The following is a 24,352-nucleotide window of genomic DNA, read 5'->3' as shown; positions in this document are numbered from 1 at the left end:
GTTACATGAGATAGTTCACCAACAGAAGATAACAAAAGAAGAAAGCTCCATCTTCATATATCAACATATCTAACTGTTGTTATTTATAAAGCACTATCCTAAATAGTGTGTTGACAAAGGTCATCGCATTATCTGCGCGAGATAAAGGCACCAACTACTAGTAAGAATACCTCATGGTACTTATAATATTCATATGTTGCTGAAGGTCAACCATTTGCTTCGGCCACTTTTAAGAGCTACACCGAACACTAGGATATCTTTAGAGACACATTAGATAGGCTTTTTCTGAAGATCTGTTAAGTAAAAAATTTCTCATATTCTTCGTGTTTGAAATGTCCCACATAAAGTCCGTATCAATGGTTGCAATACCATCTCAAAAAGCATTCATTCCACTCTTTTACTTCTGGGATGTTCAAAGTGAACTCACATACTCAAATACAAGAATTCGTTGCGAAGCACATCCAGGCTGCTTTGCCGTGTGAGCGACTGACTGTCAGTGCCTCACCATCAAAGCTACTGCTACCCGACCCAGAACCAGAGAGCTCGACAAATTCGTTCCCTAGTTGGGCCTGGCGACCAAGAACCCGCAGATCTGCACCTGCTTCTTGCTGTCGAAGCCCAGCACGCGGACCCAGCAGCTAGGGTACGACGTCTTGCACTCCTGGATCTCCCGCAGCACCTGCGAAGAGTCGGTGCACCCGAACATGGGCAACTTCCACATGGTCCAGTACCGCCCGTCGTAGTAGCCCGACGAGCCCGACCCCGAGAAGTTGGTGCGGCTCACGGCTCCGACCTGGACAAGTCACCCCAGCGCGTCATCAGACCACATTTGCACCGTGACCTCGATGCCCGCGGAACCCACTCCGGACGACCACATACCAATGCCTCTGCCTTCGACAATACTACTGTCTACTCGTGGGACGCCGGGAAGAACACCGACTTACCGTGTCGAACTCGATGCAGGGAATCAAGTTCTGCTGGATCATGTAATCCACCTGCCTCGCGATCTGGTCATCGCTCAGCGGGGGCAGGTACGAGAAGGTCTCGAACTTGGGCTGCCCGATGGGGTTCCACACCTGCGCAATCACAAAATCGTACAACTCTTAAAATTTCCGGATGTCTAATCATCAGGTCTCATCTCGTGGAAATCGACTAGTACGACCCCGAATATGTTCGATTAAGGGACGACAGAGACTCACTTGCATGCATTGCACGCGGCTGCCGTTCTGGACGGAGCTCAATTGCTGGGATTTTGAAGTGAAAAGGGTCGCTGACTTCAGTCCAGAAAAAGCCTTGACGGAGGAAGACTCGCGAGAGGCGGCCACAGATGATGACGCCACAGTCACAGAGACAGGAGCCACAACGGTTGAAGCCACAGCGGAGGCCATTGCTAAAATCTCTCCACACTCGAATCGCAAGGGCAATGCAGCCAACAGCTTGGGCACAGGGGACACCGAGCAAGACCTGGTGGGTACAAATTCCACCCGGTATGTTTATATGCTAGGGAGTGCCGGGGCATGCCCCGAGCTGAGCTCTGGAACGCTCCTTGTCACCCTATCTTTACGACGTCGCTGCATGCAATCCTCACCACAATTAAACATTTTCAGTCAACAGATAAGTCCTTTTTTGGGATGAAATTTTTTCGACCAGAAGCGGAGCCGTCCAGAGGATAATCCAGACCCCATTATTCTGGACTTCAACAGCACCTTATCGAAAAAGAGCTCAGAACATGACGCCGCCTCTCCGGAGAGTCTGAACACCAGTGCAGAGAATCGTCAGTTTCCCGATGCGTACCTTGAAACGGATGTCGTCGAGAAAAGTGTGTGTATGCGGAAGTTGGAGAAAACCCAGACTTCATTGCTCGATGAAGCATGTAGCTTCGCAGTCGTACTTCTTGCACTCCTCCATCTCTCGCATCTCTTGCGCATTGTGGTTCCCCAACACCTGCACAGCGGCGGTCATGTCCGGATTAGGGATCGTCTACACCAGATAAGCCACGGCGTTTTTCTCGGAGAAAAATACCATCCTTTGGTTCAACAACGGTTGCTGCGTTTTCCACGTTCGGATACAACCCTGCCCAGTTGCTGTGAGAGATTGACGAGTGCAAGAAGACCCTCTTCCCATGTTCCAGACACAGGCCTTCGCCGAACTGAGATACATCGCAATCGACACACCGGCCGCTTCAGAATCAGTGACTAGCATACCCAGCTGCTATTGGCTTCGTCGGCTACACGTCTGAGCTTGGTACTAGAGATTAGCTAGAACAGAAGAGCTTTCTAATCTGAAAATGTTTTTCTGTGCATGTAGGAAAGTTACTTCCTCCAGCGCGTGGATACAACCCACCACAGCATGTGCAGACAGTTGTTAGATTTCGGCCATGTCTTGCTGATGCACACTTGTATTTTATATTATTTTATTTCTTTATCTCTTCTCACTGTGTATTCCATGAACTCGTGCGCCCTCTCCAATGACATAGCTTTCGGTTGTTTCCATCAGCGGTTGTATTGCTAGTTTTAGAAATACCATTCTTCCTCGACGAGATGGTAGCTTTGACGGATGGTGGTGGCGCCGTAGACAATACCTGTGGATCTGTGTGTTTTTGTGTGCACATACTCGATCTCTTTCTCTGGTTTATCACATACTAACAATGCTTTGTATTGCGTGATCGGCGTCGTAGTCGCCGTTGCTTGAATCTCGCTTGTCAAGTTTTCTGCACACCCGAGTGGCTGGAAGCATGTCCCCATTCATATTCTATGTGCATGGTTGGATTGCACCAGACTAACTGTGAGGAGATATACAAAGTACATCACCAAGCCTGTATGTGGTCAAAGTTCCACTTTCATCAACAAGTAGAGTATTAACGTTTGTTCAGATAAGTTTTCTTCAAGAAAGAAAGAAAGAAAGCATGCTTGTGTATGCACATGAAGCTCATTGGAAATTGGAGGGTTAAGTAGATTTAAAAGAATGGTTTTTGTGCTAAATGGCACAACTTTGAGGTAGTCTAATTAGAAGGATTTAAGGTTGTAAGAAGGGTTATGTTTTTTTAATCTTGTTATTTTTTAGCACTATTTCATTAGTATAGTTTTTATTATGAAAACAAATTGCAATGTATCTTTTCACTAAACAAAATAAAAGAAATCCTACTCATAGTGCAAAGAGGACAAACATTAGTTTAGATACTCCAAAATCTTGCAAATATTTCTTTTTGTCTTGACACATCTAAAAGTGCATATTTGGTCAAATGTTTTGATGGTGTTAGCTATTTATGGGATATTTTTCATGTTATGTATCTATTTTTAAAAAGAAATTTTATTGCAAGATGTCTAATTTTTATCATTATTTATTAGAATAATTGTTTCTACTTAATATATGGATTTAACTTAGAGGATATTAAAATAATAATATTTTGGTACTTTGTTTTTAAAAAATTATAATAAGAAATTTATAGATTCTAATTGGAATTATCTTACATGCATATTTTTTTAGTTTAATAATGTCATCTTGTAAGTATAGTTTTAATGTAAATGTTTAAGGACTTGTATTGGACATGGATTAAAAGGTGTTACTACTAAATCATGTTACTATGAATATCAAATTATTAAACATCGATTTAAAAGAATAAAATTTTTACTCCAAAGTTTATTACATCTATAAGATTTTATATATGTTTCGAAAATATCTAATTCATTAGCTACATTTTCAATAGTAGTTTGGTGAAGAAATTAGAGATATGGATAAATTTATTTAAGTTGGTTAAATGAAAAAAGTAGCAATCATTTGACCAATTATTTTTAAATAAAGGTTAGCCAACCTCCATATATGTAAGATGGTCTTTGTTATCACCACATGGTTACTAAGCAAAGAAGTAAGAAATGACAACCATTCTTATTCTATTGCACAATGTAATTAGGCTTTTAAGTCTCAAGGCTTATCTATATGTTTCAAATTTCACTCTTTTTAATGGTTTAGTAAGAACTTTTGTTGGTTGTATATTGGTGTTAATATAATATAATTTGATTTTTTTTTTTCTAAGTATACTTTTACAAATATGATGGTAGAGAATTCTATCTACTTAGTTTTCACTATTAGTTGATTTTGTAATTGTCAACTTGTCACGGACATATATTTATTGTAATTGTTATTCAAGTAATATGAATAGGTAAAAGTAGATAAAAGTAGATTAATTTCATAATAACTTTTAAAGAAGCTTCCTAGAAGCTTTATAGATGTTGCTTTGACTTTACATGTATTTGTTGTTGATTGGTAGGTTAGATACTTGGTCAGCAAGTTAAGCATGTGCCACACATGTTGGTAGCTTGCGAAAAAAGCTAACTATATGGCACCCATATTAAAAACTTGCCTTATAAGTCAAGATACGTGTTGTGCAAAGTCAACACGTTTTGGAGGTCTTATGGAATGTTGCCATGTAGCTCCTAGATAGATAATATATATAGAGGTAAGTATGAAGCCTTCTTCATTCTTGTCAATTCCTTTCTTGCTTCTAGTTTAGTTTTAAGAAGTCTCTAGTTCTCTTGTATTTTGGCAATAGTAATTCTAGTTTCTTTTTAATATACATATTTTTTTTTATATATATATATTTGTTATACTTCTTTGAAAAAGTCTCACTTGTATATTTGTTTTCTTTGAGTTCTTATCTTTGAGAGATTGACAAGAATACACTTACAATATCAAAGCTTTGTCTTTTCTTGATTAAGAATGGATTATCTTTTTTTCTTGATAAGACATAAGCATATTAGATGTTGTGGATTATCCTCTTTTAAATTTGATATTATTCTTTTTGTTCTCAAGTTCTTTCTTTTACTTAACTTTAGCAATATTAGACATCTCTTTTCTTCTAAGTGTTATTATAATAGAGCTTGTCAAAATGAATAGTGCAATGGTACAAATTCTAGTATATTTGAGGGAGTTAATCAATCTATAATATTGTATATTTCACAATTTTGACAACTTGTGATTGATATCAAGTGGAATGATACTACACTCATTAGCCAATTTCTTTATGGATTATAATATGAGGTAAAGAAATTGATGGTCAATTTACTTAATCCTCAAACATTGAGTCAAGTAATTGATTTTGCTTTAAAGAATGACAATCGACTTTTTAAATTTTTATTCGAAAATTGCATAAGTAGGCCTCAATGTTGTTGTATTGTAATTATTCATAGTATGTAAAAATTGACTAAAACACATGATATATTTATAAGTATTGATGTGTATTAGAGTGATTAATAGGTTAATTTAAAGAGAGTTGATGAAAGAAAATTTATTTTGAGGTTTACTTATTTTGATTGTAGTATCTAAATTATATAAGATTTAAATATTTAATACAAAATTTAAAGAAAAGATTGGAACTCAAAGATGAAGATACAAACCTCTAAGAAGCTTATTTGGAAGGATGAAAGCAAAGTATGGATGGATGAAGATAAGGAATGAGGATCTTCATCTCTATTGATTGAAAGCCATGCCCTATAGGCTCTCAAGAGGCTATCTGCAACCATAATAAGGATTTTGGCAACTTCAAAAAGAACATTTGAGAATTAGAAGCAAGGATTGCATAAAGTTTAGAAGGTTTGGAATTAAGGTGATGAAGTTGTAGCCATTTGAAGTTAATGTGTCTTTTTTAGACATATTGTTGTTCTTTTAAAAATACAAGGAGTTATATAATAGATTTTGAAGATCAAGAGTGCAATCACAAGGCTGATTTCAAAATTTATGTCTTTACAAAAGAATTGTTATATTTGGAGTTTGTATAAAGGAGTTATAAAGCATTGAAGACAATACATGTAATTCAAAGGCAGAACGTGAATCATTTTATTGATATTAATAGTTGGAACTACACCTTGAGTTTTTGAACAAAGTTTTGGCTCAAAATTTCTAAAGATATGTGTTATTAGGTTGAAAAATTATAAATAAATTATTTTATGATATTTGAATATTTAGTTTGTGAGATATAAAAAAAATTACATATGGATATATTCAAGCAAGGCTATAAAGCTATTGTTAGTATTTAAGCAATATCTCAAGATTTTTAAGAAATTTGCAATTAAAATTTGTTGTAGTATTTTTTTAAAATACATCAATACTTCATGTAAATTTTTAGTTTGTTTGGATACTCCGATTATGAGATATGATCTATTGAAGTTTTGATAAAATTCACCTCATGAATATATAAGGATTTAGAATATTTTTATCATATTTTGGATGTTCTTTAGTACTTAGAACTTATGTATTGATGTTATTACCTCTATAGGAATACTTTTATATATATATATATATATATATATATAGAAAGATAACTTGATGTTTTTTTATCTCAAGACTTGATTGAGTAATTAGTGATAGCCAAAAGCCCAACGCTTTTTTGACACAAATTCTCTCTACCCAAACTTTATTGGTGCTTCCATTGAAAGAGCCTCAAGGCACCAAATTTTTCAACAAGTCAAGATGGAAAATCAAATCCCAAGGTTTTCTTTACGAAGTAGAATAGGTGCCTATGATTTATTCAAGGTATTTGCTCAATTTATAAAAGAGAGGCAATAAGTGCATTGAAAGGATAGAAACACCACCTAAGCTTTACAAGTAGTGATGGATAAGATTGGAAGGTTTGATGAGAGTGACATCACTAAGTTCCTAAGGATTTACACATATATGTGCATATGTGCATCAAGTTTTAGAATTGAAGATGATTACCATCTTTGATTTGGCAATGATACCAAAAATTAGAAAAAAGATGCAGGAGTTGCATACTAAGGCTATGTGAGGGAAGAAATTTGAAGAACTCTTGAAAGATGAATTTTTTGAGGAAGATTTCAAAAGAATGAAAAAAAAAATCTTTTTGGAGTAGATTGAATAAAGGCCAAGAAATCAAATGGCTCCAAATGAACTAATCATGGAATTTGAGACTAAATTTGGACAATTGCCAATACAAGAGAGGCAGCTCTTGGAAACAAAAAAAATTGGATTATTCTTGTAGGCAGCTATTGAATACTTAGAAGACAAGTTGTTCTTTCATTTAACAAACAAGACATTTGAGAGTGGTTTTATCAATAAGGTATTTTAGTAATAAATTATTACTATACTATAATATTTATACTATTGCAATAAAGTATTATTGTAATAAATTATTATTGTATTAAAATATTTATATTATTGCAATAAAGTATTGTTGTACTACAATGTTTTTGTTATTGTGCTATGTTGCTATTGTGCTACAATGCTTTATTGCTTCAATGTATTGCTATGATGAGATATTACTACAATGCAAGGATATTATCTTTGTGATGGATTGTTGGAATATTATGATGTTGCATTCAAATGCTTTTGTTGTTGTAATGTATTGCTAAAATATGTTGTTGCTATGCAATAATATCTTTGCTATTGGACTATGTTGTAATCAAATATTAATACATTGCAACGTTTTTGCTTTGATATTTTGCTATTATTCTTTTTGTTTTATATGTTATTGAGTTGTATTTTTTTCCTACAAAAATATTTAAAAAAATGAATAGTTTTTTATAGGTTATGATAGAAAATAAAAGCATGATACACAAAGACAATTTCTTGCTATTGGAGCTTGAGTTGGAGTTGCAATGATTGATGCATACCTAAGCCTGTGAATAGTCACTTCTATAGTTGCAAGATTTACAAGAACCATCTTTACAAGTTAAAAGAAAAGAATCAAAGTAACATATCCTTCTTTTTCAAGCTCAAGTTAAATAGTGCTTAGTGAACATGTACAAAAGTGGTCAAAGATTGCACCACTAACTTTGTATTGATGTCTAATAGTATTGAAGGTGCATAAATATCATTGTTTCTACAAATTACAATTATGTATTAAATAATATTATTTATGATATTAAAAGATCTCTTAAGGAATTTTTATCCTTGAGGTAGGGATTTGATAATAATTTATTAAATAACTTAACAACAGTTATTAGATGTATTGGTGTTTTGTTTAAATATAAGTAAGATATTTTGTATTGTATTCTTTTTTATACTTAATGGACGTAAAGAGTTGGAGTGTTTTTTTAGCAATCAAACTAAGTTTAATAATTTACAAATCAAAATATTTTATCGAAGTTATTTTTATGTGATATGTAAATCCATTAAAAAAACACCTTCCTTAATTGAATGTTGTCATAATACCTTTTGACATAGTTGGGCTAAATGATTAATGTTATCATTAGTGCATTTATTGTAAGTCACATAATACTCTATAAGATGGCTTTTTAATGTTTTTTTTGGTTTTAAATTGATGTTGTTTGAATTTTTATTGCTTTATAATATTCTTAATTTGTTTGGGGGAGATTGGAAATTAATATTTTATAATACATGTTAATTTGTACTTTTTCTACTTCCAATCTAGTAATAACAAAGAAGTCTAATATTTCTACTAAATTAAAACATAGAAGTAGCTACACTAAGAAAGGTTCAAATCTGTTACTAAACAAATAAGAAAGCTTTGAAAATCTATTGTATTGTATTATTATTTTACAAGGGGTGATTTTATTACATTTAAAAGATGTTGGACTTCTATTTTGTAAGTAAATTTTTCCTTTCAAAGTACCTTTCTAATACATTTTTGGTAATTTTGAAAAAGATTTCTGGTATCTTTTTTTCCTTTTTCTTTTCTTCTATTTTCTTTCATTCAGCCACTCCCTTTCACATTTCACAGTGGAATATGTGTTTCTATTACTTCATGTCTCATGCCTTCCTGGGCACATTATCTCTTTTATCTTCTGATGTAAGAAATTTCTCTAGGTGAGTATCAACTCTTAAAATCATGCTTATCTAATCGATTCGATTTATATTATAAAGTCATTTGATTTAAAATACATGTTTGCTTATGCTGTGATTGTTAATCCTTGTGCAGGAATCAGTAACAAATATGTGTGACTTGACATTCCGAATATTAAGAATATCAAACATTTGTTATTTGACAGATTTTCAGAAAAAGCTTTTCAAGTATGTCATTCCATAAGTTTTATTTTGTTCGGTCTACCTCTGAAAAGTGTGCAAATCACCTGACTGTACACTTTCAGCAACTTATGGGTTTGAACACATTGACAAGTTCCATAAGGGAACTATACCAGTACGTCGTGCCTTTTCCTTGCTCAGGTGGTACAATGACCTGTGTCGACAGACTTATTGGCAATCGCCATGTAAAAACTATTGACATTGACAGACACAAAGTAATGTGTTGCAGTGCGAAGACTCAACCTTCTTCTCGTAATAACTGGTACTGGTTACTTCTCTCAATTCACCACTGCGGTTTTACAGAAAGTCGAGGACTCTTGGTGACTTTCACAAAAATACTCGTCTATTAAAATGAAAATAACTACCAACAAAGAGCCCTCATCATGAAACTTTCATTATGTATCATACAACGCAATTACCAAATTCAAACTACAATCAAACTAGTTACATTACAATCAACCGGGTTTCGTCATAGAAGTTTCATGCTTTCTCACGAAAAGCAACCAAGCTTAATGGGCAACAATCAAGCTAGTTTACGACAAAAGCACCGAAAGAATCTGAGAGGATTGACCTGACGCAATTGCTGCCGTTACAGATGTTCAAGTGGACTTCGCTATTCGTATCGGAGAAACTCAGAATATCAAGCCAAGTGACAGATAGAAGTCGCGGCTCAACACAACTATACAAAATAAACTTCAAACATGAAAAAACCCATTCTTTTGCTTCTGGGATGTTCAAAGTGAACTCACATACTCAAATACAAGAGTTCGTTGCGAAGCACATCCAGGCTACTTTGCCGTGTGAGCGACTGACTGTCAGTGCCTCACCATCAAAGCTACTGCTACCCGACCCAGAACCAGAGAGCTCGACAAATTCGTTCCCTAGTTGGGCCTGGCGACCAAGAACCCGCAGATCTGCACCTGCTTCTTGCTGTCGAAGCCCAGCACGCGGACCCAGCAGCTAGGGTACGACGTCTTGCACTCCTGGATCTCCCGCAGCACCTGCGAAGAGTCGGTGCACCCGAACATGGGCAACTTCCACATGGTCCAGTACCGCCCGTCGTAGTAGCCCGACGAGCCCGACCCCGAGAAGTTGGTGCGGCTCACGGCTCCGACCTGGACAAGTCACCCCAGCGCGTCATCAGACCACATTTGCACCGTGACCTCGATGCCCGCGGAACCCACTCCGGACGACCACATACCAATGCCTCTGCCTTCGACAATACTACTGTCTACTCGTGGGACGCCGGGAAGAACACCGACTTACCGTGTCGAACTCGATGCAGGGAATCAAGTTCTGCTGGATCATGTAATCCACCTGCCTCGCGATCTGGTCATCGCTCAGCGGGGGCAGGTACGAGAAGGTCTCGAACTTGGGCTGCCCGATGGGGTTCCACACCTGCGCAATCACAAAATCGTACAACTCTTAAAATTTCCGGATGTCTAATCATCAGGTCTCATCTCGTGGAAATCGACTAGTACGACCCCGAATATGTTCGATTAAGGGACGACAGAGACTCACTTGCATGCATTGCACGCGGCTGCCGTTCTGGACGGAGCTCAATTGCTGGGATTTTGAAGTGAAAAGGGTCGCTGACTTCAGTCCAGAAAAAGCCTTGACGGAGGAAGACTCGCGAGAGGCGGCCACAGATGATGACGCCACAGTCACAGAGACAGGAGCCACAACGGTTGAAGCCACAGCGGAGGCCATTGCTAAAATCTCTCCACACTCGAATCGCAAGGGCAATGCAGCCAACAGCTTGGGCACAGGGGACACCGAGCAAGACCTGGTGGGTACAAATTCCACCCGGTATGTTTATATGCTAGGGAGTGCCGGGGCATGCCCCGAGCTGAGCTCTGGAACGCTCCTTGTCACCCTATCTTTACGACGTCGCTGCATGCAATCCTCACCACAATTAAACATTTTCAGTCAACAGATAAGTCCTTTTTTGGGATGAAATTTTTTCGACCAGAAGCGGAGCCGTCCAGAGGATAATCCAGACCCCATTATTCTGGACTTCAACAGCACCTTATCGAAAAAGAGCTCAGAACATGACGCCGCCTCTCCGGAGAGTCTGAACACCAGTGCAGAGAATCGTCAGTTTCCCGATGCGTACCTTGAAACGGATGTCGTCGAGAAAAGTGTGTGTATGCGGAAGTTGGAGAAAACCCAGACTTCATTGCTCGATGAAGCATGTAGCTTCGCAGTCGTACTTCTTGCACTCCTCCATCTCTCGCATCTCTTGCGCATTGTGGTTCCCCAACACCTGCACAGCGGCGGTCATGTCCGGATTAGGGATCGTCTACACCAGATAAGCCACGGCGTTTTTCTCGGAGAAAAATACCATCCTTTGGTTCAACAACGGTTGCTGCGTTTTCCACGTTCGGATACAACCCTGCCCAGTTGCTGTGAGAGATTGACGAGTGCAAGAAGACCCTCTTCCCATGTTCCAGACACAGGCCTTCGCCGAACTGAGATACATCGCAATCGACACACCGGCCGCTTCAGAATCAGTGACTAGCATACCCAGCTGCTATTGGCTTCGTCGGCTACACGTCTGAGCTTGGTACTAGAGATTAGCTAGAACAGAAGAGCTTTCTAATCTGAAAATGTTTTTCTGTGCATGTAGGAAAGTTACTTCCTCCAGCGCGTGGATACAACCCACCACAGCATGTGCAGACAGTTGTTAGATTTCGGCCATGTCTTGCTGATGCACACTTGTATTTTATATTATTTTATTTCTTTATCTCTTCTCACTGTGTATTCCATGAACTCGTGCGCCCTCTCCAATGACATAGCTTTCGGTTGTTTCCATCAGCGGTTGTATTGCTAGTTTTAGAAATACCATTCTTCCTCGACGAGATGGTAGCTTTGACGGATGGTGGTGGCGCCGTAGACAATACCTGTGGATCTGTGTGTTTTTGTGTGCACATACTCGATCTCTTTCTCTGGTTTATCACATACTAACAATGCTTTGTATTGCGTGATCGGCGTCGTAGTCGCCGTTGCTTGAATCTCGCTTGTCAAGTTTTCTGCACACCCGAGTGGCTGGAAGCATGTCCCCATTCATATTCTATGTGCATGGTTGGATTGCACCAGACTAACTGTGAGGAGATATACAAAGTACATCACCAAGCCTGTATGTGGTCAAAGTTCCACTTTCATCAACAAGTAGAGTATTAACGTTTGTTCAGATAAGTTTTCTTCAAGAAAGAAAGAAAGAAAGCATGCTTGTGTATGCACATGAAGCTCATTGGAAATTGGAGGGTTAAGTAGATTTAAAAGAATGGTTTTTGTGCTAAATGGCACAACTTTGAGGTAGTCTAATTAGAAGGATTTAAGGTTGTAAGAAGGGTTATGTTTTTTTAATCTTGTTATTTTTTAGCACTATTTCATTAGTATAGTTTTTATTATGAAAACAAATTGCAATGTATCTTTTCACTAAACAAAATAAAAGAAATCCTACTCATAGTGCAAAGAGGACAAACATTAGTTTAGATACTCCAAAATCTTGCAAATATTTCTTTTTGTCTTGACACATCTAAAAGTGCATATTTGGTCAAATGTTTTGATGGTGTTAGCTATTTATGGGATATTTTTCATGTTATGTATCTATTTTTAAAAAGAAATTTTATTGCAAGATGTCTAATTTTTATCATTATTTATTAGAATAATTGTTTCTACTTAATATATGGATTTAACTTAGAGGATATTAAAATAATAATATTTTGGTACTTTGTTTTTAAAAAATTATAATAAGAAATTTATAGATTCTAATTGGAATTATCTTACATGCATATTTTTTTAGTTTAATAATGTCATCTTGTAAGTATAGTTTTAATGTAAATGTTTAAGGACTTGTATTGGACATGGATTAAAAGGTGTTACTACTAAATCATGTTACTATGAATATCAAATTATTAAACATCGATTTAAAAGAATAAAATTTTTACTCCAAAGTTTATTACATCTATAAGATTTTATATATGTTTCGAAAATATCTAATTCATTAGCTACATTTTCAATAGTAGTTTGGTGAAGAAATTAGAGATATGGATAAATTTATTTAAGTTGGTTAAATGAAAAAAGTAGCAATCATTTGACCAATTATTTTTAAATAAAGGTTAGCCAACCTCCATATATGTAAGATGGTCTTTGTTATCACCACATGGTTACTAAGCAAAGAAGTAAGAAATGACAACCATTCTTATTCTATTGCACAATGTAATTAGGCTTTTAAGTCTCAAGGCTTATCTATATGTTTCAAATTTCACTCTTTTTAATGGTTTAGTAAGAACTTTTGTTGGTTGTATATTGGTGTTAATATAATATAATTTGATTTTTTTTTTTCTAAGTATACTTTTACAAATATGATGGTAGAGAATTCTATCTACTTAGTTTTCACTATTAGTTGATTTTGTAATTGTCAACTTGTCACGGACATATATTTATTGTAATTGTTATTCAAGTAATATGAATAGGTAAAAGTAGATAAAAGTAGATTAATTTCATAATAACTTTTAAAGAAGCTTCCTAGAAGCTTTATAGATGTTGCTTTGACTTTACATGTATTTGTTGTTGATTGGTAGGTTAGATACTTGGTCAGCAAGTTAAGCATGTGCCACACATGTTGGTAGCTTGCGAAAAAAGCTAACTATATGGCACCCATATTAAAAACTTGCCTTATAAGTCAAGATACGTGTTGTGCAAAGTCAACACGTTTTGGAGGTCTTATGGAATGTTGCCATGTAGCTCCTAGATAGATAATATATATAGAGGTAAGTATGAAGCCTTCTTCATTCTTGTCAATTCCTTTCTTGCTTCTAGTTTAGTTTTAAGAAGTCTCTAGTTCTCTTGTATTTTGGCAATAGTAATTCTAGTTTCTTTTTAATATACATATTTTTTTATATATATATATATTTGTTATACTTCTTTGAAAAAGTCTCACTTGTATATTTGTTTTCTTTGAGTTCTTATCTTTGAGAGATTGACAAGAATACACTTACAATATCAAAGCTTTGTCTTTTCTTGATTAAGAATGGATTATCTTTTTTTCTTGATAAGACATAAGCATATTAGATGTTGTGGATTATCCTCTTTTAAATTTGATATTATTCTTTTTGTTCTCAAGTTCTTTCTTTTACTTAACTTTAGCAATATTAGACATCTCTTTTCTTCTAAGTGTTATTATAATAGAGCTTGTCAAAATGAATAGTGCAATGGTACAAATTCTAGTATATTTGAGGGAGTTAATCAATCTATAATATTGTATATTTCACAATTTTGACAACTTGTGATTGATATCAAGTGGAATGATACTACACTCATTAGCCAATTTCTTTATGGATTATAATATGAGGTAAAGAAATTGATGGTCAATTTACTTAATCCTCAAACATTGAGTCAAGTAATTGATTTTGCTTTAAAGAATGACAATCGACTTTTTAAATTTTTATTCGAAAATTGCATAAGTAGGCCTCAATGTTGTTGTATTGTAATTATTCATAGTATGTAAAAATTGACTAAAACACATGATATATTTATAAGTATTGATGTGTATTAGAGTGATTAATAGGTTAATTTAAAGAGAGTTGATGAAAGAAAATTTATTTTGAGGTTTACTTATTTTGATTGTAGTATCTAAATTATATAAGATTTAAATATTTAATACAAAATTTAAAGAAAAGATTGGAACTCAAAGATGAAGATACAAACCTCTAAGAAGCTTATTTGGAAGGATGAAAGCAAAGTATGGATGGATGAAGATAAGGAATGAGGATCTTCATCTCTATTGATTGAAAGCCATGCCCTATAGGCTCTCAAGAGGCTATCTGCAACCATAATAAGGATTTTGGCAACTTCAAAAAGAACATTTGAGAATTAGAAGCAAGGATTGCATAAAGTTTAGAAGGTTTGGAATTAAGGTGATGAAGTTGTAGCCATTTGAAGTTAATGTGTCTTTTTTAGACATATTGTTGTTCTTTTAAAAATACAAGGAGTTATATAATAGATTTTGAAGATCAAGAGTGCAATCACAAGGCTGATTTCAAAATTTATGTCTTTACAAAAGAATTGTTATATTTGGAGTTTGTATAAAGGAGTTATAAAGCATTGAAGACAATACATGTAATTCAAAGGCAGAACGTGAATCATTTTATTGATATTAATAGTTGGAACTACACCTTGAGTTTTTGAACAAAGTTTTGGCTCAAAATTTCTAAAGATATGTGTTATTAGGTTGAAAAATTATAAATAAATTATTTTATGATATTTGAATATTTAGTTTGTGAGATATAAAAAAAATTACATATGGATATATTCAAGCAAGGCTATAAAGCTATTGTTAGTATTTAAGCAATATCTCAAGATTTTTAAGAAATTTGCAATTAAAATTTGTTGTAGTATTTTTTTAAAATACATCAATACTTCATGTAAATTTTTAGTTTGTTTGGATACTCCGATTATGAGATATGATCTATTGAAGTTTTGATAAAATTCACCTCATGAATATATAAGGATTTAGAATATTTTTATCATATTTTGGATGTTCTTTAGTACTTAGAACTTATGTATTGATGTTATTACCTCTATAGGAATACTTTTATATATATATATATATATATATATATAGAAAGATAACTTGATGTTTTTTTATCTCAAGACTTGATTGAGTAATTAGTGATAGCCAAAAGCCCAACGCTTTTTTGACACAAATTCTCTCTACCCAAACTTTATTGGTGCTTCCATTGAAAGAGCCTCAAGGCACCAAATTTTTCAACAAGTCAAGATGGAAAATCAAATCCCAAGGTTTTCTTTACGAAGTAGAATAGGTGCCTATGATTTATTCAAGGTATTTGCTCAATTTATAAAAGAGAGGCAATAAGTGCATTGAAAGGATAGAAACACCACCTAAGCTTTACAAGTAGTGATGGATAAGATTGGAAGGTTTGATGAGAGTGACATCACTAAGTTCCTAAGGATTTACACATATATGTGCATATGTGCATCAAGTTTTAGAATTGAAGATGATTACCATCTTTGATTTGGCAATGATACCAAAAATTAGAAAAAAGATGCAGGAGTTGCATACTAAGGCTATGTGAGGAAGAAATTTGAAGAACTCTTGAAAGATGAATTTTTTGAGGAAGATTTCAAAAGAATGAAAAAAAAATCTTTTGGAGTAGATTGAATAAAGGCCAAGAAATCAAATGGCTCCAAATGAACTAATCATGGAATTTGAGACTAAATTTGGACAATTGCCAATACAAGAGAGGCAAATCTTGGAAACAAAAAAAAATTGGATTATTCTTGTAGGCGCTATTGAATACTTAGAAGACAAGTTGTTCTTTCATTTAACAAACAAGACATTTGAGAGTGGTTTTATCAATAAGGTATTTTAGTAATAAATTATTACTATACTATAATATTTATACTATTGCAATAAAGTATTATTGTAATAAATTATTATTGTATTAAAATATTTATATTATTGCAATAAAGTATTGTTGTACTACAATGTTTTTGTTATTGTGCTATGTTGCTATTGTGCTACAATGCTTTATTGCTTCAATGTATTGCTATGATGAGATATTACTACAATGCAAGGATATTATCTTTGTGATGGATTGTTGGAATATTATGATGTTGCATTCAAATGCTTTTGTTGTTGTAATGTATTGCTAAAATATGTTGTTGCTATGCAATAATATCTTTGCTATTGGACTATGTTGTAATCAAATATTAATACATTGCAACGTTTTTGCTTTGATATTTTGCTATTATTCTTTTTGTTTTATATGTTATTGAGTTGTATTTTTTTCCTACAAAAATATTTAAAAAAATGAATAGTTTTTTATAGGTTATGATAGAAAATAAAAGCATGATACACAAAGACAATTTCTTGCTATTGGAGCTTGAGTTGGAGTTGCAATGATTGATGCATACCTAAGCCTGTGAATAGTCACTTCTATAGTTGCAAGATTTACAAGAACCATCTTTACAAGTTAAAAGAAAAGAATCAAAGTAACATATCCTTCTTTTTCAAGCTCAAGTTAAATAGTGCTTAGTGAACATGTACAAAAGTGGTCAAAGATTGCACCACTAACTTTGTATTGATGTCTAATAGTATTGAAGGTGCATAAATATCATTGTTTCTACAAATTACAATTATGTATTAAATAATATTATTTATGATATTAAAAGATCTCTTAAGGAATTTTTATCCTTGAGGTAGGGATTTGATAATAATTTATTAAATAACTTAACAACAGTTATTAGATGTATTGGTGTTTTGTTTAAATATAAGTAAGATATTTTGTATTGTATTCTTTTTTATACTTAATGGACGTAAAGAGTTGGAGTGTTTTTTTAGCAATCAAACTAAGTTTAATAATTTACAAATCAAAATATTTTATCGAAGTTATTTTTATGTGATATGTAAATCCATTAAAAAAACACCTTCCTTAATTGAATGTTGTCATAATACCTTTTGACATAGTTGGGCTAAATGATTAATGTTATCATTAGTGCATTTATTGTAAGTCACATAATACTCTATAAGATGGCTTTTTAATGTTTTTTTTGGTTTTAAATTGATGTTGTTTGAATTTTTATTGCTTTATAATATTCTTAATTTGTTTGGGGGAGATTGGAAATTAATATTTTATAATACATGTTAATTTGTACTTTTTCTACTTCCAATCTAGTAATAACAAAGAAGTCTAATATTTCTACTAAATTAAAACATAGAAGTAGCTACACTAAGAAAGGTTCAAATCTGTTACTAAACAAATAAGAAAGCTTTGAAAATCTATTGTATTGTATTATTATTTTACAAGGGGTGATTTTATTACATTTAAAAGATGTTGGACTTCTATTTTGTAAGTAAATTTTTCCTTTCAAAGTACCTTTCTAATACATTTTTGGTAATTTTGAAAAAGATTTCTGGTATCTTTTTTTCCTTTTTCTTTTCTTCTATTTTCTTTCATTCAGCCACTCCCTTTCACATTTCACAGTGGAATATGTGTTTCTATTACTTCATGTCTCATGCCTTCCTGGGCACATTATCTCTTTTATCTTCTGATGTAAGAAATTTCTCTAGGTGAGTATCAACTCTTAAAATCATGCTTATCTAATCGATTCGATTTATATTATAAAGTCATTTGATTTAAAATACATGTTTGCTTATGCTGTGATTGTTAATCCTTGTGCAGGAATCAGTAACAAATATGTGTGACTTGACATTCCGAATATTAAGAATATCAAACATTTGTTATTTGACAGATTTTCAGAAAAAGCTTTTCAAGTATGTCATTCCATAAGTTTTATTTTGTTCGGTCTACCTCTGAAAAGTGTGCAAATCACCTGACTGTACACTTTCAGCAACTTATGGGTTTGAACACATTGACAAGTTCCATAAGGGAACTATACCAGTACGTCGTGCCTTTTCCTTGCTCAGGTGGTACAATGACCTGTGTCGACAGACTTATTGGCAATCGCCATGTAAAAACTATTGACATTGACAGACACAAAGTAATGTGTTGCAGTGCGAAGACTCAACCTTCTTCTCGTAATAACTGGTACTGGTTACTTCTCTCAATTCACCACTGCGGTTTTACAGAAAGTCGAGGACTCTTGGTGACTTTCACAAAAATACTCGTCTATTAAAATGAAAATAACTACCAACAAAGAGCCCTCATCATGAAACTTTCATTATGTATCATACAACGCAATTACCAAATTCAAACTACAATCAAACTAGTTACATTACAATCAACCGGGTTTCGTCATAGAAGTTTCATGCTTTCTCACGAAAAGCAACCAAGCTTAATGGGCAACAATCAAGCTAGTTTACGACAAAAGCACCGAAAGAATCTGAGAGGATTGACCTGACGCAATTGCTGCCGTTACAGATGTTCAAGTGGACTTCGCTATTCGTATCGGAGAAACTCAGAATATCAAGCCAAGTGACAGATAGAAGTCGCGGCTCAACACAACTATACAAAATAAACTTCAAACATGAAAAAACCCATTCTTTTGCTTCTGGGATGTTCAAAGTGAACTCACATACTCAAATACAAGAGTTCGTTGCGAAGCACATCCAGGCTACTTTGCCGTGTGAGCGACTGACTGTCAGTGCCTCACCATCAAAGCTACTGCTACCCGACCCAGAACCAGAGAGCTCGACAAATTCGTTCCCTAGTTGGGCCTGGCGACCAAGAACCCGCAGATCTGCACCTGCTTCTTGCTGTCGAAGCCCAGCACGCGGACCCAGCAGCTAGGGTACGACGTCTTGCACTCCTGGATCTCCCGCAGCACCTGCGAAGAGTCGGTGCACCCGAACATGGGCAACTTCCACATGGTCCAGTACCGCCCGTCGTAGTAGCCCGACGAGCCCGACCCCGAGAAGTTGGTGCGGCTCACGGCTCCGACCTGGACAAGTCACCCCAGCGCGTCATCAGACCACATTTGCACCGTGACCTCGATGCCCGCGGAACCCACTCCGGACGACCACATACCAATGCCTCTGCCTTCGACAATACTACTGTCTACTCGTGGGACGCCGGGAAGAACACCGACTTACCGTGTCGAACTCGATGCAGGGAATCAAGTTCTGCTGGATCATGTAATCCACCTGCCTCGCGATCTGGTCATCGCTCAGCGGGGGCAGGTACGAGAAGGTCTCGAACTTGGGCTGCCCGATGGGGTTCCACACCTGCGCAATCACAAAATCGTACAACTCTTAAAATTTCCGGATGTCTAATCATCAGGTCTCATCTCGTGGAAATCGACTAGTACGACCCCGAATATGTTCGATTAAGGGACGACAGAGACTCACTTGCATGCATTGCACGCGGCTGCCGTTCTGGACGGAGCTCAATTGCTGGGATTTTGAAGTGAAAAGGGTCGCTGACTTCAGTCCAGAAAAAGCCTTGACGGAGGAAGACTCGCGAGAGGCGGCCACAGATGATGACGCCACAGTCACAGAGACAGGAGCCACAACGGTTGAAGCCACAGCGGAGGCCATTGCTAAAATCTCTCCACACTCGAATCGCAAGGGCAATGCAGCCAACAGCTTGGGCACAGGGGACACCGAGCAAGACCTGGTGGGTACAAATTCCACCCGGTATGTTTATATGCTAGGGAGTGCCGGGGCATGCCCCGAGCTGAGCTCTGGAACGCTCCTTGTCACCCTATCTTTACGACGTCGCTGCATGCAATCCTCACCACAATTAAACATTTTCAGTCAACAGATAAGTCCTTTTTTGGGATGAAATTTTTTCGACCAGAAGCGGAGCCGTCCAGAGGATAATCCAGACCCCATTATTCTGGACTTCAACAGCACCTTATCGAAAAAGAGCTCAGAACATGACGCCGCCTCTCCGGAGAGTCTGAACACCAGTGCAGAGAATCGTCAGTTTCCCGATGCGTACCTTGAAACGGATGTCGTCGAGAAAAGTGTGTGTATGCGGAAGTTGGAGAAAACCCAGACTTCATTGCTCGATGAAGCATGTAGCTTCGCAGTCGTACTTCTTGCACTCCTCCATCTCTCGCATCTCTTGCGCATTGTGGTTCCCCAACACCTGCACAGCGGCGGTCATGTCCGGATTAGGGATCGTCTACACCAGATAAGCCACGGCGTTTTTCTCGGAGAAAAATACCATCCTTTGGTTCAACAACGGTTGCTGCGTTTTCCACGTTCGGATACAACCCTGCCCAGTTGCTGTGAGAGATTGACGAGTGCAAGAAGACCCTCTTCCCATGTTCCAGACACAGGCCTTCGCCGAACTGAGATACATCGCAATCGACACACCGGCCGCTTCAGAATCAGTGACTAGCATACCCAGCTGCTATTGGCTTCGTCGGCTACACGTCTGAGCTTGGTACTAGAGATTAGCTAGAACAGAAGAGCTTTCTAATCTGAAAATGTTTTTCTGTGCATGTAGGAAAGTTACTTCCTCCAGCGCGTGGATACAACCCACCACAGCATGTGCAGACAGTTGTTAGATTTCGGCCATGTCTTGCTGATGCACACTTGTATTTTATATTATTTTATTTCTTTATCTCTTCTCACTGTGTATTCCATGAACTCGTGCGCCCTCTCCAATGACATAGCTTTCGGTTGTTTCCATCAGCGGTTGTATTGCTAGTTTTAGAAATACCATTCTTCCTCGACGAGATGGTAGCTTTGACGGATGGTGGTGGCGCCGTAGACAATACCTGTGGATCTGTGTGTTTTTGTGTGCACATACTCGATCTCTTTCTCTGGTTTATCACATACTAACAATGCTTTGTATTGCGTGATCGGCGTCGTAGTCGCCGTTGCTTGAATCTCGCTTGTCAAGTTTTCTGCACACCCGAGTGGCTGGAAGCATGTCCCCATTCATATTCTATGTGCATGGTTGGATTGCACCAGACTAACTGTGAGGAGATATACAAAGTACATCACCAAGCCTGTATGTGGTCAAAGTTCCACTTTCATCAACAAGTAGAGTATTAACGTTTGTTCAGATAAGTTTTCTTCAAGAAAGAAAGAAAGAAAGCATGCTTGTGTATGCACATGAAGCTCATTGGAAATTGGAGGGTTAAGTAGATTTAAAAGAATGGTTTTTGTGCTAAATGGCACAACTTTGAGGTAGTCTAATTAGAAGGATTTAAGGTTGTAAGAAGGGTTATGTTTTTAATCTTGTTATTTTTTAGCACTATTTCATTAGTATAGTTTTTATTATGAAAACAAATTGCAATGTATCTTTTCACTAAACAAAATAAAAGAAATCCTACTCATAGTGCAAAGAGGACAAACATTAGTTTAGATACTCCAAAATCTTGCAAATATTTCTTTTTGTCTTGACACATCTAAAAGTGCATATTTGGTCAAATGTTTTGATGGTGTTAGCTATTTATGGGATATTTTTCATGTTATGTATCTATTTTTAAAAAGAAATTTTATTGCAAGATGTCTAATTTTTATCATTATTTATTAGAATAATTGTTTCTACTTAATATATGGATTTAACTTAGAGGATATTAAAATAATAATATTTTGGTACTTTGTTTTTAAAAAATTATAATAAGAAATTTATAGATTCTAATTGGAATTATCTTACATGCATATTTTTTTAGTTTAATAATGTCATCTTGTAAGTATAGTTTTAATGTAAATGTTTAAGGACTTGTATTGGACATGGATTAAAAGGTGTTACTACTAAATCATGTTACTATGAATATCAAATTATTAAACATCGATTTAAAAGAATAAAATTTTTACTCCAAAGTTTATTACATCTATAAGATTTTATATATGTTTCGAAAATATCTAATTCATTAGCTACATTTTCAATAGTAGTTTGGTGAAGAAATTAGAGATATGGATAAATTTATTTAAGTTGGTTAAATGAAAAAGTAGCAATCATTTGACCAATTATTTTTAAATAAAGGTTAGCCAACCTCCATATATGTAAGATGGTCTTTGTTATCACCACATGGTTACTAAGCAAAGAAGTAAGAAATGACAACCATTCTTATTCTATTGCACAATGTAATTAGGCTTTTAAGTCTCAAGGCTTATCTATATGTTTCAAATTTCACTCTTTTTAATGGTTTAGTAAGAACTTTTGTTGGTTGTATATTGGTGTTAATATAATATAATTTGATTTTTTTTTCTAAGTATACTTTTACAAATATGATGGTAGAGAATTCTATCTACTTAGTTTTCACTATTAGTTGATTTTGTAATTGTCAACTTGTCACGGACATATATTTATTGTAATTGTTATTCAAGTAATATGAATAGGTAAAAGTAGATAAAAGTAGATTAATTTCATAATAACTTTTAAAGAAGCTTCCTAGAAGCTTTATAGATGTTGCTTTGACTTTACATGTATTTGTTGTTGATTGGTAGGTTAGATACTTGGTCAGCAAGTTAAGCATGTGCCACACATGTTGGTAGCTTGCGAAAAAAACTAACTATATGGCACCCATATTAAAAACTTGCCTTATAAGTCAAGATACGTGTTGTGCAAAGTCAACACGTTTTGGAGGTCTTATGGAATGTTGCCATGTAGCTCCTAGATAGATAATATATATAGAGGTAAGTATGAAGCCTTCTTCATTCTTGTCAATTCCTTTCTTGCTTCTAGTTTAGTTTTAAGAAGTCTCTAGTTCTCTTGTATTTTGGCAATAGTAATTCTAGTTTCTTTTTAATATACATATTTTTTTATATATATATATATTTGTTATACTTCTTTGAAAAAGTCTCACTTGTATATTTGTTTTCTTTGAGTTCTTATCTTTGAGAGATTGACAAGAATACACTTACAATATCAAAGCTTTGTCTTTTCTTGATTAAGAATGGATTATCTTTTTTTCTTGATAAGACATAAGCATATTAGATGTTGTGGATTATCCTCTTTTAAATTTGATATTATTCTTTTTGTTCTCAAGTTCTTTCTTTTACTTAACTTTAGCAATATTAGACATCTCTTTTCTTCTAAGTGTTATTATAATAGAGCTTGTCAAAATGAATAGTGCAATGGTACAAATTCTAGTATATTTGAGGGAGTTAATCAATCTATAATATTGTATATTTCACAATTTTGACAACTTGTGATTGATATCAAGTGGAATGATACTACACTCATTAGCCAATTTCTTTATGGATTATAATATGAGGTAAAGAAATTGATGGTCAATTTACTTAATCCTCAAACATTGAGTCAAGTAATTGATTTTGCTTTAAAGAATGACAATCGACTTTTTAAATTTTTATTCGAAAATTGCATAAGTAGGCCTCAATGTTGTTGTATTGTAATTATTCATAGTATGTAAAAATTGACTAAAACACATGATATATTTATAAGTATTGATGTGTATTAGAGTGATTAATAGGTTAATTTAAAGAGAGTTGATGAAAGAAAATTTATTTTGAGGTTTACTTATTTTGATTGTAGTATCTAAATTATATAAGATTTAAATATTTAATACAAAATTTAAAGAAAAGATTGGAACTCAAAGATGAAGATACAAACCTCTAAGAAGCTTATTTGGAAGGATGAAAGCAAAGTATGGATGGATGAAGATAAGGAATGAGGATCTTCATCTCTATTGATTGAAAGCCATGCCCTATAGGCTCTCAAGAGGCTATCTGCAACCATAATAAGGATTTTGGCAACTTCAAAAAGAACATTTGAGAATTAGAAGCAAGGATTGCATAAAGTTTAGAAGGTTTGGAATTAAGGTGATGAAGTTGTAGCCATTTGAAGTTAATGTGTCTTTTTAGACATATTGTTGTTCTTTTAAAAATACAAGGAGTTATATAATAGATTTTGAAGATCAAGAGTGCAATCACAAGGCTGAT

General features: G+C 35.0%; 3 protein-coding genes across 3 annotated transcripts; all 3 read right to left on the bottom strand.

Annotated features, from left to right (window-relative positions):
• Positions 1 to 373: 373 nt before the first annotated feature.
• On the bottom strand, positions 374 to 1,457 carry LOC112290463 (ribulose bisphosphate carboxylase small subunit, chloroplastic). Its single transcript, XM_024536715.3, has 3 exons — positions 1,200 to 1,457; positions 945 to 1,076; positions 374 to 793 (listed from the first exon to the last, which is right to left on the bottom strand). The coding sequence occupies exons 1-3, from the start codon at positions 1,386 to 1,388 to the stop codon at positions 560 to 562; spliced, it is 555 nt and encodes a 184-aa protein (XP_024392483.1). The 5' UTR covers positions 1,389 to 1,457; the 3' UTR covers positions 374 to 559.
• Positions 1,458 to 9,691: 8,234 nt separating this feature from the next.
• LOC112290348 (ribulose bisphosphate carboxylase small subunit, chloroplastic) lies at positions 9,692 to 10,776 on the bottom strand. Its single transcript, XM_024536518.3, has 3 exons — positions 10,519 to 10,776; positions 10,264 to 10,395; positions 9,692 to 10,112 (listed from the first exon to the last, which is right to left on the bottom strand). Exons 1-3 carry the CDS (start codon positions 10,705 to 10,707, stop codon positions 9,879 to 9,881), a joined length of 555 nt encoding a protein of 184 aa, XP_024392286.1. The 5' UTR covers positions 10,708 to 10,776; the 3' UTR covers positions 9,692 to 9,878.
• Positions 10,777 to 19,007: 8,231 nt separating this feature from the next.
• On the bottom strand, positions 19,008 to 20,092 carry LOC112290347 (ribulose bisphosphate carboxylase small subunit, chloroplastic). The gene is made up of 3 exons (XM_024536517.3): positions 19,835 to 20,092; positions 19,580 to 19,711; positions 19,008 to 19,428 (listed from the first exon to the last, which is right to left on the bottom strand). The coding sequence occupies exons 1-3, from the start codon at positions 20,021 to 20,023 to the stop codon at positions 19,195 to 19,197; spliced, it is 555 nt and encodes a 184-aa protein (XP_024392285.1). The 5' UTR covers positions 20,024 to 20,092; the 3' UTR covers positions 19,008 to 19,194.
• Between the last annotated feature and the right edge of the window lie 4,260 nt (positions 20,093 to 24,352).

Source organism: Physcomitrium patens, chromosome 13, assembly GCF_059467195.1.
Source record: "Physcomitrium patens ecotype Gransden chromosome 13, ASM5946719v1, whole genome shotgun sequence".
NCBI classification, from domain to species: domain Eukaryota; kingdom Viridiplantae; phylum Streptophyta; class Bryopsida; order Funariales; family Funariaceae; genus Physcomitrium; species Physcomitrium patens.
Note: the sequence above shows the minus strand (reverse complement) of the source record. Positions and strands in the feature narration are given on the sequence as shown.

Bases quoted from the DNA above. Each gene is read 5' to 3' on its own strand.
- LOC112290463 (XM_024536715.3), bottom strand. From the start codon at position 1,388: ATGGCCTCCGCTGTGGCTTCAACCGTTGTGGCTCCTGTCTCTGTGACT. The intron at 1,077-1,199 runs GTGAGTCTCTGT...GTGATTGCGCAG, and splicing joins GCCGCGTGCAATGCATGCAA to GTGTGGAACCCCATCGGGCA. The intron at 794-944 runs GTAAGTCGGTGT...TGACTTGTCCAG, and splicing joins CCTGCATCGAGTTCGACACG to GTCGGAGCCGTGAGCCGCAC.
- LOC112290348 (XM_024536518.3), bottom strand. From the start codon at position 10,707: ATGGCCTCCGCTGTGGCTTCAACCGTTGTGGCTCCTGTCTCTGTGACT. The intron at 10,396-10,518 runs GTGAGTCTCTGT...GTGATTGCGCAG, and splicing joins GCCGCGTGCAATGCATGCAA to GTGTGGAACCCCATCGGGCA. The intron at 10,113-10,263 runs GTAAGTCGGTGT...TGACTTGTCCAG, and splicing joins CCTGCATCGAGTTCGACACG to GTCGGAGCCGTGAGCCGCAC.
- LOC112290347 (XM_024536517.3), bottom strand. From the start codon at position 20,023: ATGGCCTCCGCTGTGGCTTCAACCGTTGTGGCTCCTGTCTCTGTGACT. The intron at 19,712-19,834 runs GTGAGTCTCTGT...GTGATTGCGCAG, and splicing joins GCCGCGTGCAATGCATGCAA to GTGTGGAACCCCATCGGGCA. The intron at 19,429-19,579 runs GTAAGTCGGTGT...TGACTTGTCCAG, and splicing joins CCTGCATCGAGTTCGACACG to GTCGGAGCCGTGAGCCGCAC.